The sequence below is a fragment of the Pecten maximus genome, chromosome 9 (assembly GCF_902652985.1).
Source record: "Pecten maximus chromosome 9, xPecMax1.1, whole genome shotgun sequence".
NCBI lineage: Eukaryota > Metazoa > Mollusca > Bivalvia > Pectinida > Pectinidae > Pecten > Pecten maximus.
Genome location: NC_047023.1, coordinates 178,425 through 196,462, shown reverse-complemented (window position 1 = coordinate 196,462; position 18,038 = coordinate 178,425). Strand labels below are relative to the sequence as shown.

At 36.3% G+C, this 18,038-nt stretch overlaps 1 protein-coding gene across 1 annotated transcript in view; it reads left to right on the top strand.

Moving 5' to 3' along the window:
- LOC117334765 (acetylcholine receptor subunit alpha-1-A-like) overlaps nucleotides 1–18,038 on the top strand; it is a 175,588-nt gene that overhangs the window by 155,491 nt on the left and 2,059 nt on the right. Inside the window, exon 4 of the mRNA XM_033894566.1 lies at nucleotides 2,926–3,461. Coding sequence (XP_033750457.1) covers nucleotides 2,926–3,461 — 536 coding nt within the window. The remainder of the gene's footprint in view (nucleotides 1–2,925; nucleotides 3,462–18,038) is intronic.

Sequence of the window (18,038 nt, the reverse complement as noted above, 5' to 3'; positions counted from 1 at the left end):
ATTGATGTCACCTTTATCATATAGTGAGTTAGAAGTGAGCTCGGTATCATTCTTTATAACTTTATGTCACCTTTATCATATAGTGAGTTAGAAGTGAGCTCGGTATCGTCCTTTATATCTTCATGTCACCTTTATCATATACATGTAGTGTGTTAGAAGTGAGCTCGGTATCGTCCTTTATACATTGATGTCAACTTTATCATATTGTGTGTTAGAAGTGATCTCGGTATCGTCCTTTTATAACTTCATGTCACCTTTATCATATTGTTTGTTAGAAGTGAGCTCGGTATCGTCCTTTATATCTTTATGTCACCTTTATCATATAGTTTGTTAGAAGTGAGCTCGGTATCGTCCTTTATAACTTCATGTCACCTTTATCATATAGTGAGTTAGAAGTGAGCTCGGTATCGTCCTTTATAACTTCATGTCACCTTTATCATATAGTGTGTTAGAAGTGAGCTCGGTATCATCCTTTATACATTGATGTCACCTTTATCATATAGTGAGATAGAAGTGAGCTCGGTATCGTCCTTTATAACTTCATGTCACCTTTATCATATAGTGAGTTAGAAGTGAGCTCGGTATCATCCTTTATAACTTGATGTCACCTTTATCATATTGTGTGTTATAAGTGAGCTCGGTATCGTCCTTTATAACTGTTTCACCTTTATCATATAGTGTGTTAGAAGTGAGCTCGGTATCATCCTTTATAACTGTGTCACCTTTATCATATAGTGAGTTAGAAGTGAGCTCGGTATCATTCTTTATAACTTGATGTCACCTTTATCATATTGTGTGTTATAAGTGAGCTCGGTATCATCCTTTATAACTTCATGTCACCTTTATCATATAGTGAGATAGAAGTGAGCTCGGTATCGTCCTTTATAACTTTATGTCACCTTTATCATATAGTGAGTTAGAAGTGAGCTCGGTATCATCCTTGATAACTTGATGTCACCTTTATCATATTGTGTGTTATAAGTGAGCTCGGTATCGTCCTTTATAACTGATGTCACCTTTATCATATAGTGAGTTAGAAGTGAGCTCGGTATCATCCTTTATAACTTGATGCCACCTTTATCATATAGTGAGTTAGAAGTGAGCTCGGTATCATCCTTTATAACTTCATGTCACCTTTATCATATAGTGTGTTAGAAGTGAGCTCGGTATCGTCCTTAATAACTTTATGTCACCTTTATCATATAGTGAGTTAGAAGTGAGATCGGTATCATCCTTTATATCTTTATGTCACCTTTATCATATAGTGAGTTAGAAGTGAGCTCGGTATCGTCCTTTATAACTTGATGTCACCTTTATCATATTGTGTGTTAGAAGTGAGCTCGGTATCGTCCTTTATCTCTTTATGTCACCTTTATCATATAGTGTGTTAATGTGTTAGAAGTGTGTTTTATACACGGTTACTTTGTAACATGATGTTATCATTGATATCCATCTCCACATCGGTTATTTTCCCTGAGTTATGACAGATCACGATGACAGTGGTGGTATGTTTGGTATATTATTGCGTATGAAGATTAGTAGTAAGGGAATGATTAACACTTGTATTATTTTGAACACGAAGTGACATATGACTTCACATCTACAAAATTCCAGCACTCGCGACCTTTGTACATATTCCAACACTGACGCCCTGTGTATTTTTATAGAGTATCTGTTTATCTATAGAGTATCTGTTAATTTATAGATTATCTGTTTATTCCAACACTGACGCCCTGTGTATTTTTATAGATTATCTTTTTTATCTATAGAGTATCTGTTTATTTATAGAGTATCTGTTTATTTATAGGTTATCTGTTTATTCCAACACTGATGACCTTTGTGTATCTATAGATTATCTGTTTATTTATAGAGTATATGTTTAATCAACACTGACGACCTTTGTATATTTATAAAGCACCTGTATATTTAAATGGTATATGTTTATTCCGTCACTGACGACCTTTGTATATTAATAAATACCTGTTTATTTATAGAGCACCTGTATATTGATAGAGTATCTGTTTATTTATAAATACCTGTTTATTCCATCACTGACGACATTTGTATATTGATAGAGTATCTGTTTATCTATAGAGTATCTGTTTATCTATAGAGTATCTGTTTATTTATAAATACCTGTTTATTTAATCACTGACGGCATTTGTTGATCTATAGAGTATCTGTTTATCTATAAAGTATCTGTTTATCTATAAAGTATCTGTTTATCTATAAAGTATCTGTTTATCTATAAAGTATCTGTTTATCTATAAAGTATCTGTTTATCTATAGAGTATCTGTTTATCTATAGAGTATCTGTTTATTTCATCACTGAAGACCTTTGTATCACTGACGACCTTTGTATATTTATAGATTATCTGTTTATTCCATCACTGACGTCCTGTGTATTTTTACAGGGTATCTGTTTATCTAGAGTGTATCTATTTATTTATAGATTATCTGTTTATTCCATCACTGACGGCCTTTGTATATCTATAAAGTATCTGTTTATTTATAGAGTATCTGTTTATCTATAAAGTATCTGTTTATTTATAGAGTATCTGTTCATTCCATCACTGACGGCCTTTGTATATCTATAAAGTATCTGTTTATTTATAGAGTATCTGTTTATTCCATCACTGACGGCCTTTGTATATCTATAAAGTATCTGTTTATTTATAGAGTATCTGTTTATCTATAAAGTATCTGTTTATTTATAGAGTATCTGTTCATTCCATCACTGACGGCCTTTGTATATCTATAAAGTATCTGTTTATTTATAGAGTATCTGTTTATCTATAAAGTATCTGTTTATTTATAGAGTATCTGTTTATTTGTAGAGTATCTGTTTATTTATAGATTATCTGTTTATTCCAGCACTGACAACATTTTTTATTGCTAAAGTATCTCTTTTTCCATTTATTCCAGCGCTGACGATTTTACCTCTGGATATATGCAGAGTAAAGCTATGGTCAACTGCAATGGAACAGTGTTCTGGCCACCACCAGCGAAATTCAGGAGTTCCTGCAAAATAGACATCACGTATTTCCCATTTGATGATCAAACATGTAAAATGAAGTTTGGTTCGTGGACGTACGATGGGTTTCAAGTTGACCTTACGAACAAGTCAGCTGTTGTGGACCTATCTAACTACGTCTATAGTGGTGAATGGGAACTGCTGGACATTAGGGTAGTTCGAAACGAGGTGTATTATCCATGCTGCATAGAACCTTTCCCAGATGTGACGTTTACAGTGATCATGAGAAGGAGAACTCTGTACTACTTGTTCAATATAATATTTCCATGTCTGTGGTTGACCATCCTCAGTTTGTTGGGATTCTGGCTACCCCCTGATTCAGGAGAAAAAATTACACTTGGAATAACTGTGTTACTGGCCTTTTCCGTCTTCATGCTTCTGATTGCTGAAAATATGCCAGCTACATCGGAATTCGTACCGTTAATAGGTAAGTAGGTTATGTCCCAGGTACGTAACCATTCGTACTGGTTATAGGAAAATAAATATATCCTAGTTACGTCATCATTCGTACTGGTTATAGGAACATAAATATATCACAGTTACGTCATCATTCGCACTGGTTATAGGAACATAAATATATCACAATTACGTCATCATTCGTACTGGTTATGGGGACATAGATATTTCCCAGTTACGTCATCATTCGTACTGGTTATAGGAACATATATATATCACAGTTACGTCATCATTCGTACTGGTTATAGGAACATAAATATATCACAATTACGTCATCATTCGTACTGGTTATGGGGACATAGATATTTCCCAGTTACGTCATCATTCGTACTCGTTATAGGAACATAAATACATCCTAGTTACGTCATCATTCGTACTGTTTATAGGAACATAAATATATCCTAGTTACGTCATCATTCGTACTGTTTATAGGAACATAAATCTATCCCAGTTACGTCATCATTCGTACTGGTTATAGGAACATAAATATATCCCAGTTACGTCATCATTCGTACTGGTTATAGAAACATAAATATATCCTAGTTACGTCATCATTCGTACTGTTGATAGGAACATAAATCTATCCCAGTTACGTCATCATTCGTACTGGTTATAGGGACATAGATATTTCCCAGTTACGTCATCATTCGTACTGGTTATAGGAACATAGATATATCACAATTACGCCATAATTCGTACTGTTTATAGGAACATAGATATATCCCAGTTACGTCATAATTCGTACTGGTTATAGGAGCATAACTATATCCCAGTTACGCCATCATTCGTACTGTTGATAAGGAAGTAGGTTATATTGTATGGTCAAGTGGTCAGGACTCTCTATTCTGACACAACTTGAAAATAACCTATGGTAGCGTGGCTACCTCCACACTACATAATGATTGGTAGGAGACTTTTTCCTGACTTCCCTAAATCAAACGACCTAGTTTTCACCGATTAAACGCCTGTCCAGTTTCCATAACTTCCTAGAGATACCAAATTACGTGTAAAAATAAACATTTATTTAGGAGACATTAAAATGAGTCTAGATATAACATATAATTTGATCCTCACTCTTATACCTCTACTATCATTCTTAAGTACCTCATTTTAATTCAATAAATTACATATTTACTGAGATACTGGATCACTGACTATAACTTTTGCTATTTAAATGACTGATAACAATGACAATCTAAAAAATTATCAACTGGTAAATAAATACTAAAATAAAAAATATTTAATTACTAAAGCTACAATCACTAATAGGGAAAATAATTGTTACTCTATCACATGTATCAAATCCCTGTAATATAACTTATAGCACAATTCTCAATTTGGATTTTAATAAATAAATAAATATCTCTCATCATATTGTACCACACATGTATGAATTTCTACTCGTGTTCAGCATAATAAATCATTCATGTATGATAATTAACTTCATAGACTATGTTCCGTAAAATGTTCAAGGTTACACTGTGAGAACTACATTAGTTACTAATAATATTACTAATAATTCTCGAATATTCCATGAAATAAACACGTAATTATATTATTTATCTTAACGACTCTGAAACTTCGCTATAGGACGGAAACATCAACAACTGACCTGCTAAAATACCTGTAAAGACCACTGTAACGTAAACTGAGCGTGATTGCTGATATCTGCACGAGAAGACAGACTACAATATATACAAGATTTATTTACAATTTGTACAAGCATGTATATTAACATTTATTTATAAACACGCTCATCACACAATCTTACATACAACACTCTGATACATTCATAGACACATAAGCATAAACACATGAACATAGACACCCTATTCCCTACAAGTCTCTCAAAGGCCACCACAGTTGAACACCGAGTCCACACAGTTAGACTGCTAAGCTCCAGATGAACACGAACATCGTCTCCGTCATAGGTCCCTCATGATCCAATCAGTGCCGTCTTATACAGCGGAACAAAATCACACACGCAGTGCTCAATATACATGTACTGAACATGGTCAGCATCCACAACAGGGAATCAACGTTATAGTAGAACAGAATATCTACGTCTTTAATGATGATCCCAAGACGTTGAATATCTCAACAACTGTGACGTCATCAATAACTATGTCACATCTCTGCCGCGATGTGTATCACCGCTCAGACATACCACGCAGGTTATGTCAGTCCATCCTTCCAAAACAGGGAAGGTACACAATAGGCATAAAGTTCATTGGACGAGTAGGATCTCGGAGTACATAAACCAGTACAGCTATTCGGCCCTCGGCTCTAGGCCTCCATACAATAGGTGGGTAGTGATCATGGTCTTATCAATTACGGTGTAGGCCCATCAAGCTACAACAATATAGTAATTACAATTTACTTAAGTTATATTTTATATAGTAAACTATTTAAACATTATATATTCCACACTACATATAAGCAAAACCATACTTGTAAACATACTAGATACTCGCGCTCATTTACCGACGACACACAATACACCGCACGTGCCTCGATAGTACTAGGTCACGCCTAACAATACAGATAACATTTAGCGACTATAAAACACTATAAACGCACTCAAACTGGCAAATATAACAAGACAACCTATTGATAACGTTATGGAGTAATATTGGGTTATATTTGATGGAATTACTTACCCCAATCTGTGTAGTGTAGAGAAACGGCGCGCAATTTAAAACTCTTAAAAACAATACTAAGGACTAAAACAAATACATACAAGTTACAAATACTTACATACACTAGATATGGCATGTGACAACACGCCCCAACCAGAAGAATAAACGTTGTGGAGCTACTTTTATTCTCCAAAAGTCACATGACAGAGTTTCCTAGCCATCACATTCTACTGAGGAAATCCACACCAACGTTTTCACATCGTCTGATTGCACGTATTCGGAATTTGTACGGTTGTAGTTGCAGTGCCCATCTCATTAACTTCGCATTCACACCCTTCATATTGTTTAAGTATATAAGTGGTTGATGATCGGTCTCCAACACGAACTCCTTCCCATAGAGGTATTTTTTGGAATTTCTGAATGGACCACACTACAGCCAAACATTCCTTCTCAATCACGGAATATGCACATTCACTGGACTTCAGTTTTCGACTAGCATAAGCCACCGAGTAAATGATGATGATGATGATGATGGATGAATGTGAGAATTTGACATGATGATGATGATGATGATGGATGTGAAAATTTGACATGATGATGATGATGATGGATGAATGTGAGAATTTGACATGATGATGATGATGATGGATGAATGTGAAAATTTGACATGATGATGATGATGATGGATGAATATGAGAATTTGACATGATGATGATGATGATGGATGAATGTGAAAAATTGACATGATGATGATGATGGATGAAGGTGAGAATGGACATGATGATGATGATGATGATGATGATGATGATGATGGATGAAGGTGAGAATTTGACATGATGATGATGATGAAGGTGAGAATTGAAGTTGATCAGAGTGAGAAAGATATTACTATAATGATACATGTATACATATTGAATGTATCTGGAAAATAAAAAAGTTGCAAAAAAAAGTAAATGGTCTCCCTCCATTTGCAGTAGAATACACGAACGACAAAATCTTGTCACATCAGACGTCAACCCAGGCCAATAGAACTCTGATAATATCCGCTCGGTCGTCCGTTCCGCCGCTAAATGGCCAGACATCACAGAATCGTGAGCCAACTTCATCACAGCAGGTCTCAACTTGGTCGGTACCACCAGCTGCTTGAACAGCCTTCCCTGTGCCGATGACGGACTCTGAAACTCTCTGTATAATAGACCCTCTCTTGACATAGAAATGAGACTTACCGCCATCTGATCTTATCTTCTTGTCATCATTCTTCGCCAACTGCCATAGCTTCACAAGACTGTCATCAGCTTCCTGTTCAGCTTTGATCTCATCAGGAGTAGCAAAGTTGTCTGCAGTAGGTACATTCAATGCACGATATGGTCGGTTCTCCTTCTGCCGTTGAGCCCTTGTCTGTACAGTAGCAACAACTTCCGCCTTCCCATCAGTATCTGGATCTCTAGGCTGTCTCGCACCCTCGATGTTCCCAATAATTACATCATATAGCGGATTGTCCATACACCACGCCACGACAGAACCAACGTAATACGGTGTGTTGATAAAAGCAGTAGCAATGGGAACCTCCAACTTAGAACCATCTGCTAGCTTACATGTTTGGGTCTCACCAGTCATCTGCTTTTCGCCCACTAAACTCCGCTTGATTACCACTCCAGAACATCCGGTATCTCTTAACACTGACACAGGAGACTCATCAACACGGCCCTCTACAACCGGCATCTCATCAGACTGAGGAATCTTCACATAGCAGGATATGTTTACTCCAAAATGCTCGCTACGTCTACCAGTCGTAACTCCAACTTTACCACTACTTGACTTCTTCGGACAATTGTAAGACATGTGGTCTGGTTTCTTACAAATGAAACAATGTTTACCTCCAGTCTGTCCCTTCTTAGACTCCTTGGCATCAGAATGAGAATTGGAAGATTGCTGGGTCTTCATGCTTGACGAGGTCTTATCAAACTTCCGGGCTGGTCTTACAAAGTTGGACGCGTTCCCTCTAGCCTCAGCGAATTGGTCAGCTAATGTTGACATCTCAGCAATACTCTTGGGATCCTCTCCTTAAGGAAAAGTTTCAGCTCATTCCCAAACGCCTGTAGGAATTGTTCTCTTACCATCATGTCTCTCAGGCCATCATACGTCTTAGCAACGGATGCCATCTCCATCCACCTAACGAGGTCGCTCTCAAGCCGTACCGCAAACTGCGAAAAGGTCTCACCTGTTTCCGGTCGCCCACTTCGGAATCTTTTCCTAAAGCCATCCTCGGTCATCTCGAAGCGCTTTAACAAGGTTCCCTTCAGCACCTCATAGTCAAGACTCTGATCAATAGGCAATCTAGAGAATACGTCCAGAGCTCTTCCCTTCAACAAAACACTAAGGTTCGAAGCCTATTGTGTGGTCTTGTTCCATCCTTACGTTGTAGCATACCGCTCAAACCTTTGAAGGTATGAATCAATATTACCCTTCCCCTCCTCAAAAGCAGGAAGTTTCGGTCCCTTCACGAATACAGGAGGCGACTTACCTTGATCCACTTGTGGTTTCCTCTCCTCCTTCTCTAATAGTTCCATCTTTCTTGCATGATCTCTAGCAGCTCTTTCTTCTGTGTCCCTCTCCAAAGCACGTTGCTCCTTCAATATACTCAGCTTAATCTGTTCCATTTTTTGCTGTTCGTCCCATTCCTTCTACTTCTGTTCCCCGTTCACTCTGTCTCTCATCTCGCTCTCTATCCTGCTCATCTTGGACAAACTTCTGTAAATCTGTGCCTTTGTACCCAAGCTCAGTTCCAATCTCTATAAGAACTTTGACCGCCGTCATTTTGTCAATCTCAAAGGTCAATACACAACCTGCACCACAGTATTTGCTTGAAATAATATTTACAAAACACTGCAAATTGGAACACAACAACAACAACACAATGTACAAAATCCTGCAATACATCTGAAAATGAAAGATGATATATCAGCAAAGTACATAAAGTTTGACATACCTGGAATCCATGTACAGCCACAGGTCTCCATCTGTTAGTAGAACACTAGCTACTTAATGCCTACTGTACCCCAGGACCCCCCCAGTATCATACTTACCATAAAGCAATATCACACTTTCTCAGAACATCTAACATACCCTCTTGTACATAGCTATAAACGCTGTACTAGGGTAAACAAAGTTACAACAACTACACTAAGAACGCTGTACTAGGGTTAACAAAGTTACAACAACTACACTAAAGAACGCTGTACTAGGGTAAACAACGTTACAACAACTACACTAAATGGCGCTGTACTAGGGTAAACAACGTTATCACAACTATATTAAAGAACGCTGTACTAGGGTAAACAACGTTATCACAACTACACTAAAGAGCGCTGTACTAGTGTAAACAACGTTATCACAACTATACTAAAGAACGATGTACTAGTGTAAACAACGTTATCACAACTACACTAAAGAGCGCTGTACTAGGGTAAACAACGTTATCACAACTATACAAAAGAACGCTGTACTAGGGTAAACAACGTTATCACAACTACACTAAAGAGCGCTGTACTAGGGTAAACAACGTTATCACAACTATACTAAAGAACGATGTACTAGTGTAAACAACGTTATCACAAGTACACTAAATGGCGCTGTACTAGTGTAAACAACGTTATCACAACTATACTAAAGAACGCTGTACTAGGGTAAACAACGTACGACAACTACAATAAAGAACGTTGTACTAGTGTAAAGAACGTTATCACAACTACACTAAAGAACGCTGTACTAGGGTAAACAACGTTATCACAAATATACTAAAGTACGCTGCACTAGGGTAAACAACCTTTCAACAACTACACTAAAGAACGCTGTACTAGGGTAAACAACGTACGACAACTACACTAAAGAACGCTGTACTGGGGTAAACAACGTTACAACAACTACACTAAAGAACGCTGTACTAGGGTAAACAACGTACGACAACTACACTAAAGAACGCTGTACTGGGGTAAACACCGTTATCACAACTACACTAAAGAACGCTGTACTAGGGTAAACAACTTTATCACAACTACACTAAAGAACGCTGTACTAGGGTAAACAAAGTTATAACAACTATACTAAAGAACGCTGTACTAGGGTAAACAAAGTTATAACAACTACACTAAAGAACGCTGTACTAGGGTAAACAACGTTATCACAACTACACTAAAGAACGCTGTACTAGGGTAAACAACGTTATCACAACTACACTAAAGAACGCTGTACTAGGGTAAACAACGTTATCACAACTACACTAAAGAACGCTGTACTAGGGTAAACAACGTACGACAACTACACTAAAGAACGCTGTACTGGGGTAAACAACATTATCACAACTACACTAAAGAACGCTGTACTAGGGTAAACAACGTTATCACAACTATACTAAAGAACGCTGTACTAGGGTAAACAACGTTATCACAACTATACTAAAGAACGATGTACTAGGGTAAACAACCTTTCAACAACTACACTAAAGAACGCTGTACTAGGGTAAACAACGTTATCACAACTACACTAAAGAACGCTGTACTGGGGTAAACAACGTTACAACAACTACACTAAAGAACGCTGTACTAGTGTAAACACCGTTATCACAACTACACTAAAGAACGCTGTACTAGGGTAAACAACGTTATCACAACTACACTAAAGAACGCTGTACTAGGGTAAACAACGTTATCACAACTATACTAAAGAACGATGTACTAGGGTAAACAACGTTATCACAACTACACTAAAGAACGCTGTACTAGGGTAAACAACGTTATCACAACTATACTAAAGAACGCTGTACTAGGGTAAACAAACTTTCAACAACTACACTAAAGAACGGTGTACTGGGGTATACAACGTTACAACAACTACACTAAATAACGCTGTACTAGGGTAAACAACGTTATCACAACTATACTAAATAACGCTGTACTAGTGTAAACAACGTTATCACAACTATACTAAAGAACGATGTACTAGGGTAAACAACGTTATCACAACTACACTAAAGAACGATGTACTAGGGTAAACAACGTACGACAACTACACTAAAGAACGCTGTACTAGGGTAAACACCGTTACAACAACTATACTAAAGAACGCTGTACTAGGGTAAACAACGTTATCACAACTACACTAAAGAACGATGTACTAGGGTAAACAACGTTATCACAACTACACTAAAGAACGATGTACTAGGGTAAACAACGTACGACAACTACACTAAAGAACGCTGTACTAGGGTAAACACCGTTATCACAACTACACTAAAGAACGCTGTACTAGGGTAAACAACGTTATCACAACTACACTAAAGAACGCTGTACTAGGGTAAACAACGTTATCACAACTACAGTAAAGAACGCGTTACTAGGGTAAACAAAGTTACAACAACTACACTAAAGAACGCTGTACTAGTGTTAAGAACGTTATCACAACTACACTAAATAACGATGTACTAGTGTAAACAACGTTATCACAACTACACTAAATAACGCTGTACTAGGTAAACAACGTTATCACAACTACACTAAATAACGCTGTACTAGGTAAACAACGTTACAACAACTACACTAAATAACGCTGCACTAGTGTAAACAACGTTACAGCAAATATACTAAAGAACGCTGTACTAGGGTAAACTTCCTAGATAATTATCACGGCAATGTCACCTCGGTAAGTAAACTATTAAGTCGACATATTTTTCTGTTTATGTCGACACATTTAAGTTATAACGCGGCACCTCGATGGCGAATACACAAGTAGACAACTACATATAGAACTGTACTAGGTATGCACACATTAAGGTTATGTATCAAAACTACACTAAAGACGCTTGTACTAGGTAACACGTTAGATCAAACTACACTAAGACGCTTGTACTAGGTAACACACTTAGGTTAGTTATCAAACAATACTAAGAACGCTGTACTAGTTAAACAACGTGTTTATCAAACTACACTAAGAACGCTGTATTTATGTAAACAACGTTATGACAACACACTAAAGACGATGTACTAGGTAAACATACGTTAGACAATACACTAAGACCCTGTACTAGGTATACACACATGTTATGCTTATCAAACTATACTAAGAACTCTTGTATATGTAACACAACGTTTATCAAACACATAAGAACGCTGTACTAGGTAAACAACGTTATCAAACAACTAACCGTATGAAACGTTACACTAGGGTAAACAAAGTTACAACAACTACACTAAAGAACGCTGTACTAGGGAAAACAACTGTACAACAACTACAATAAAGAACGTTCTACTAGTGTTAAGAACGTTATCACAACTACACTAAATAACGATGTACTAGTGTAAACAACGTTATCACAACTACACTAAATAACGCTGTACTAGGTAAACAACGTTATCACAACTACACTAAATAACGATGTACTAGTGTAAACAACGTTATCACAACTACACTAAATAACGCTGTACTAGGTAAACAACGTTATCACAACTACACTAAATAACGATGTACTAGTGTAAACAACGTTATCACAACTACACTAAATAACGCTGTACTAGGTAAACAACGTTATCACAACTACACTAAATAACGCTGTACTAGGTAAACAACGTTACAACAACTACACTAAATAACGCTGCACTAGTGTAAACAACGTTACAGCAACTACACTAAAGAACGATGTTATGTATTTACGGACACATTAGGTCATGTATCAAAAACAATATAGACTTCCTTTGTATGTATTACGACACATTAGGTTATGTTATCAAAACAATATAGACTTCCTTTGTATGTATTACGACACATTAGGTCATGTTATCAAAACAATATAGACTTCCTTTGTATGTATTACGACACATTAGGTCATGTTATCAAAACAATATAGACTTCCTTTGTATGTATTACGACACATTAGGTTATGTTATCAAAACAATATAGACTTCCTTTGTATGTATTACGACACATTAGGTCATGTTATCAAAACAATATAGACTTCCTTTGTATGTATTACGACACATTAGGTTATGTTATCAAAACAATATAGACTTCCTTTGTATGTATTACGACACATTAGGTCATGTTATCAAAACAATATAGACTTCCTTTGTATGTATTACGACACATTAGGTCATGTTATCAAAACAATATAGACTTCCTTTGTATGTATTACGACACATTAGGTCATGTTATCAAAACAATATAGACTTCCTTTGTATGTATTACGACACATTAGGTTATGTTATCAAAACAATATAGACTTCCTTTGTATGTATTACGACACATTAGGTCATGTTATCAAAACAATATAGACTTCCTTTGTATGTATTACGACACATTAGGTCATGTTATCAAAACAATATAGACTTCCTTTGTATGTATTACGACACATTAGGTCATGTTATCAAAACAATATAGACTTCCTTTGTATGTATTACGACACATTAGGTCATGTTATCAAAACAATATAGACTTCCTTTGTATGTATTACGACACATTAGGTTATGTTATCAAAACAATATAGACTTCCTTTGTATGTATTACGACACATTAGGTGATGTTATCAAAACAATATAGACTTCCTTTGTATGTATTACGACACATTAGGTTATGTTATCAAAACAATATAGACTTCCTTTGTATGTATTACGACACATTAGGTTATGTTATCAAAACAATATAGACTTCCTTTGTATGTATTACGACACATTAGGTTATGTTATCAAAACAATATAGACTTCCTTTGTATGTATTACGACACATTAGGTCATGTTATCAAAACAATATAGACTTCCTTTGTATGTATTACGACACATTAGGTTATGTTATCAAAACAATATAGACTTCCTTTGTATGTATTACGACACATTAGGTCATGTTATCAAAACAATATAGACTTCCTTTGTATGTATTACGACACAATAGGGCAAGTGGTATTTTAGTTTAGTGGTGTTTGTTTTAAAGGTACGTTGCTATACAACAATCGCAATATCTCCGTCAATATCATAAACAACCAAACACATGAAATATGTCCACTTAAACACTTTCCGTGAAAACTTTTCAATGTTTTCTTATGAATACATGTTCCATTAGATGTCGGTGTTTAGTAGAAGGATGGTTATGATCGTAGCCGTTGATAAGCTTAATTAAAACTTCTGCTCTGGTACTTTATCATCATGGGAAATAACAAATTACCATTCATTGAAAAAATAGAAACCGGAACTTGAAGAAAAAGCACACTTTAATCTCGTATTAAGACTTTACACCCACTCAACATAAGGAGGTCCTGACATGGGTATTTTGCCGAGATTTACGAGGAAGTGAAGTTGATCACCTAGACTTAATAAACTGTCAAAATGAAAGCCTATAGTTTGATTAATAACCCATCGTTAATGTCTTCAAAGGAAAACTCACTCCATCATCTTACTCCCCAATGTTACAAAATGAGTTATACTCCCGACAGTCCTTACCATAATCCCTCCGTAGTATTTCAAAGTAAAAACATCGAATTCAAGTTTAAAAATGCACATGTTGACGTCATAATAGTATCATGTGTGATTATCTCCTTGTACAAAACGGCGTTAAGGAATCCCTTTGACAAGTGAGGGTCGAGATATCAATTATCACTAATATGAACATTTCTCAACGAAAAAGGTGAAACTAAACTGTACTCCGAACAGGTCAACCTTCAATATATGAAATGTTTTGTATATCAATCGAAATATATATTGTTCATGACGTAAGGATATGACGTGATAATTTATCTAAGTTGAGTTTTAAATAGAAAACTACAATAAGTTCTACATACTGTAGCCATTGCCACTTCTCCGCACGCTTGTCAACAGTGTGGCCTGGATAGATTCTAACTCAAACTCTATAGGATTTAATACATAGACAATACTGGTTAGCACGGATACTATTGGATAAGTAATACATAGACAATACTGGTTAGCACGGATACTATTGGATAAGTAATACATAGACAGTATTGGTTTGCACGGATACTATTGGATAAGTAATACATAGACAATACTGGTTAGCACGGATACTATTGGATAAGTAATACATAGACAATATTGGTTCGCACGGATACTATTGGATAATGAATACATAGACAATACTGGTTAGCACGGATACTATTGGATAAGTAATACATAGACAATACTGGTTAGCACGGATACTATTGGATAAGTAATACATAGACAGTATTGGTTTGCACGGATACTATTGGATAAGTAATACATAGACAATACTGGTTAGCACGGATACTATTGGATAAGTAATACATCGACAATACTGGTTAGCACGGATACTATTGGATAAGGAATACATAGACAATATTGGTTTGCACGGATACTATTGGATAAGGAATACATAGACAATACTGGTTAGCACGGATACTATTGGATAAGGAATACATAGACAATACTGGTTAGCACGGATACTATTGGATAAGGAATACATAGACAATACTGGTTAGCACGGATACTATTGGATAAGTAATACATAGACAATACTGGTTAGCACGGATACTATTGGATAATGAATACATAGACAATACTGGTTAGCACGGATACTATTGGATAAGGAATACATAGACAATACTGGTTAGCACGGATACTATTGGATAATGAATACATAGACAATACTGGTTAGCACGGATACTATTGGATAAGGAATACATAGACAATATTGGTTCGCACGGATACTATTGGATAATGAATACATAGACAATATTGGTTCGCACGGATACTATTGGATAAGTAATACATAGACAATACTGGTTAGCACGGATACTATTGGATAAGTAATACATAGACAATACTGGTTAGCACGGATACTATTGGATAAGTAATACATAGACAACATTAGTTTGCACGGATACTATTGGATAAGGAATACATAGACAATACTGGTTAGCACGGATACTATTGGATAATACGACCAGGCGTTCCGGAGAGTAAGCCCAGACGGCCCCTCTCATATACGGATAAATCCTGATAATGTCATATCCTCAATAAGAAGAAAACCTATCTTGTGATGACAGAATCACTAAACTTGTAAAAATATTACACGGCCTTCAAAGCCGATCATCAAGTATCCATAGTTTTCATCATTCTGCATCTCTCAAAACCTTTATATATTTTTGTTATTGTTGTTTTTTGGGGTTTTTTTTTGTTAGAAGCCTCTGAAACAAATATTGTTGGTGTAAATACGTTCTCGGATGTCAAATGGGACACGTCAGCAAATCGCTAATGTATCTGAAGGCGAAAGGAATGTTACGGGTCTGTTTTCCTGATAGGTTCCTGAAAACAATCTGCCTGAGAAGAACCCAAAATGTACTTGACAAAGAGAGGGGCTCATGCTATTCACATGAGTACACAAATAAGCTGTTGGGAAAAGCCCATTTTAAGTCGTTTGTCTGTCACGAAAACATTAAATCTGATCAAATTGCAAAGTTCAAATGTTTTGATTGAAAATAGGTTTTAAGGGGCGTGTGCTTCAAACGCATCTAAAACTCTGTGGAGGTTAATAAAATCTGCAGTCAATTAACTTCAGCTCTGAAACATGCAGTAACACAACACGACCCTAACCATCATTCAATACGTCACTCTTGTTTTTTTTTTTTGTAATTCGTGATCTCATGATATTCCTACATTTCAATGTGACAGAACTCTTCAAAATAAAAATTGCCAATAGCACATTTATGGTAAAGGACTACATTCATATTTACCCAAACTGTTAATTGATGATTGGGGCCACTCATAATACTAATAACGAGACTAGTCTGGACTAACACTCGGGTGTGATGTACGACGCTAGGCCAAACCCCTATATCTATGTTTGTGTCATATAAAATAGATTTTTAAGCGAAACTTAACAAACCAGTGGTTGGAGTACTTTTCTAAAACAACAATCGCACCACCCTCATAAAATCCTTATCTTATTGCCTACATATGTGTCAGACCTTATCTTATTGCCTACACATGTGTCAGGCCTTATCTTATTGCCTACACATGTGTCAGACCTTATCTTATTGCCTACACATGTGTCGGACCTTATCTTATTGCCTACACATGTGTCGGACCTTATCTTATTGCCTACACATGTGTAAGACCTTATCTTATTGCCTACACATGTGTCAGACCTTATATTATTGCCTACATATGTGTCAGACCTTATCTTATTGCCTACACATGTGTCAGACCTTATCTTATTGCCTACATATGTGTCAGACCTTATCTTATTGCCTACACATGTGTCAGACCTTATCTTATTGCCTACATATGTGTCAGACCTTATCTTATTGCCTACACATGTGTCAGACCTTATATTATTGCCTACATATGTGTCAGACCTTATCTTATTGCCTACACATGTGTCAGGCCTTATCTTATTGCCTACATATGTGTCAGATGAACCGTTAAATATTGTAATTTAACAAAAATGAGAACATTACTTGATACAATAGTAATTGTAACTCTTGCATACATAATCATAGCTAACAAGAATGGTATTGTTTGTCTTTCAAATAAACCGTTAAACACCAAGCTGTCTTTTCAACACAGCCCCGTAGCTGAATGGCGTGAATGTCCCTTCGATTAACAGGCAGGCTAGCGATAAGTTTTATTAGAAGACATGAGAGATAGTATGCAGATAAGCTTGTCAAAGTCCTCGGTAGGAGTCTTGTGAATTTCTGTCAGGATTTGAAAGGGGTGTCTCAGCACCTGTCAGATGCACGTGCTAGACTGGTCCTACACGCGCATATCGACGCGTATAATCACTTCCGGCGATAAGAGGGACCTCCCTGTGATTCTCAGAATGACACATGTAAATATATGCAAAGTGTTTGTTTGGTTATAGGAATTGCTGATGTCGAAAATATGAAAGCAGGAGTG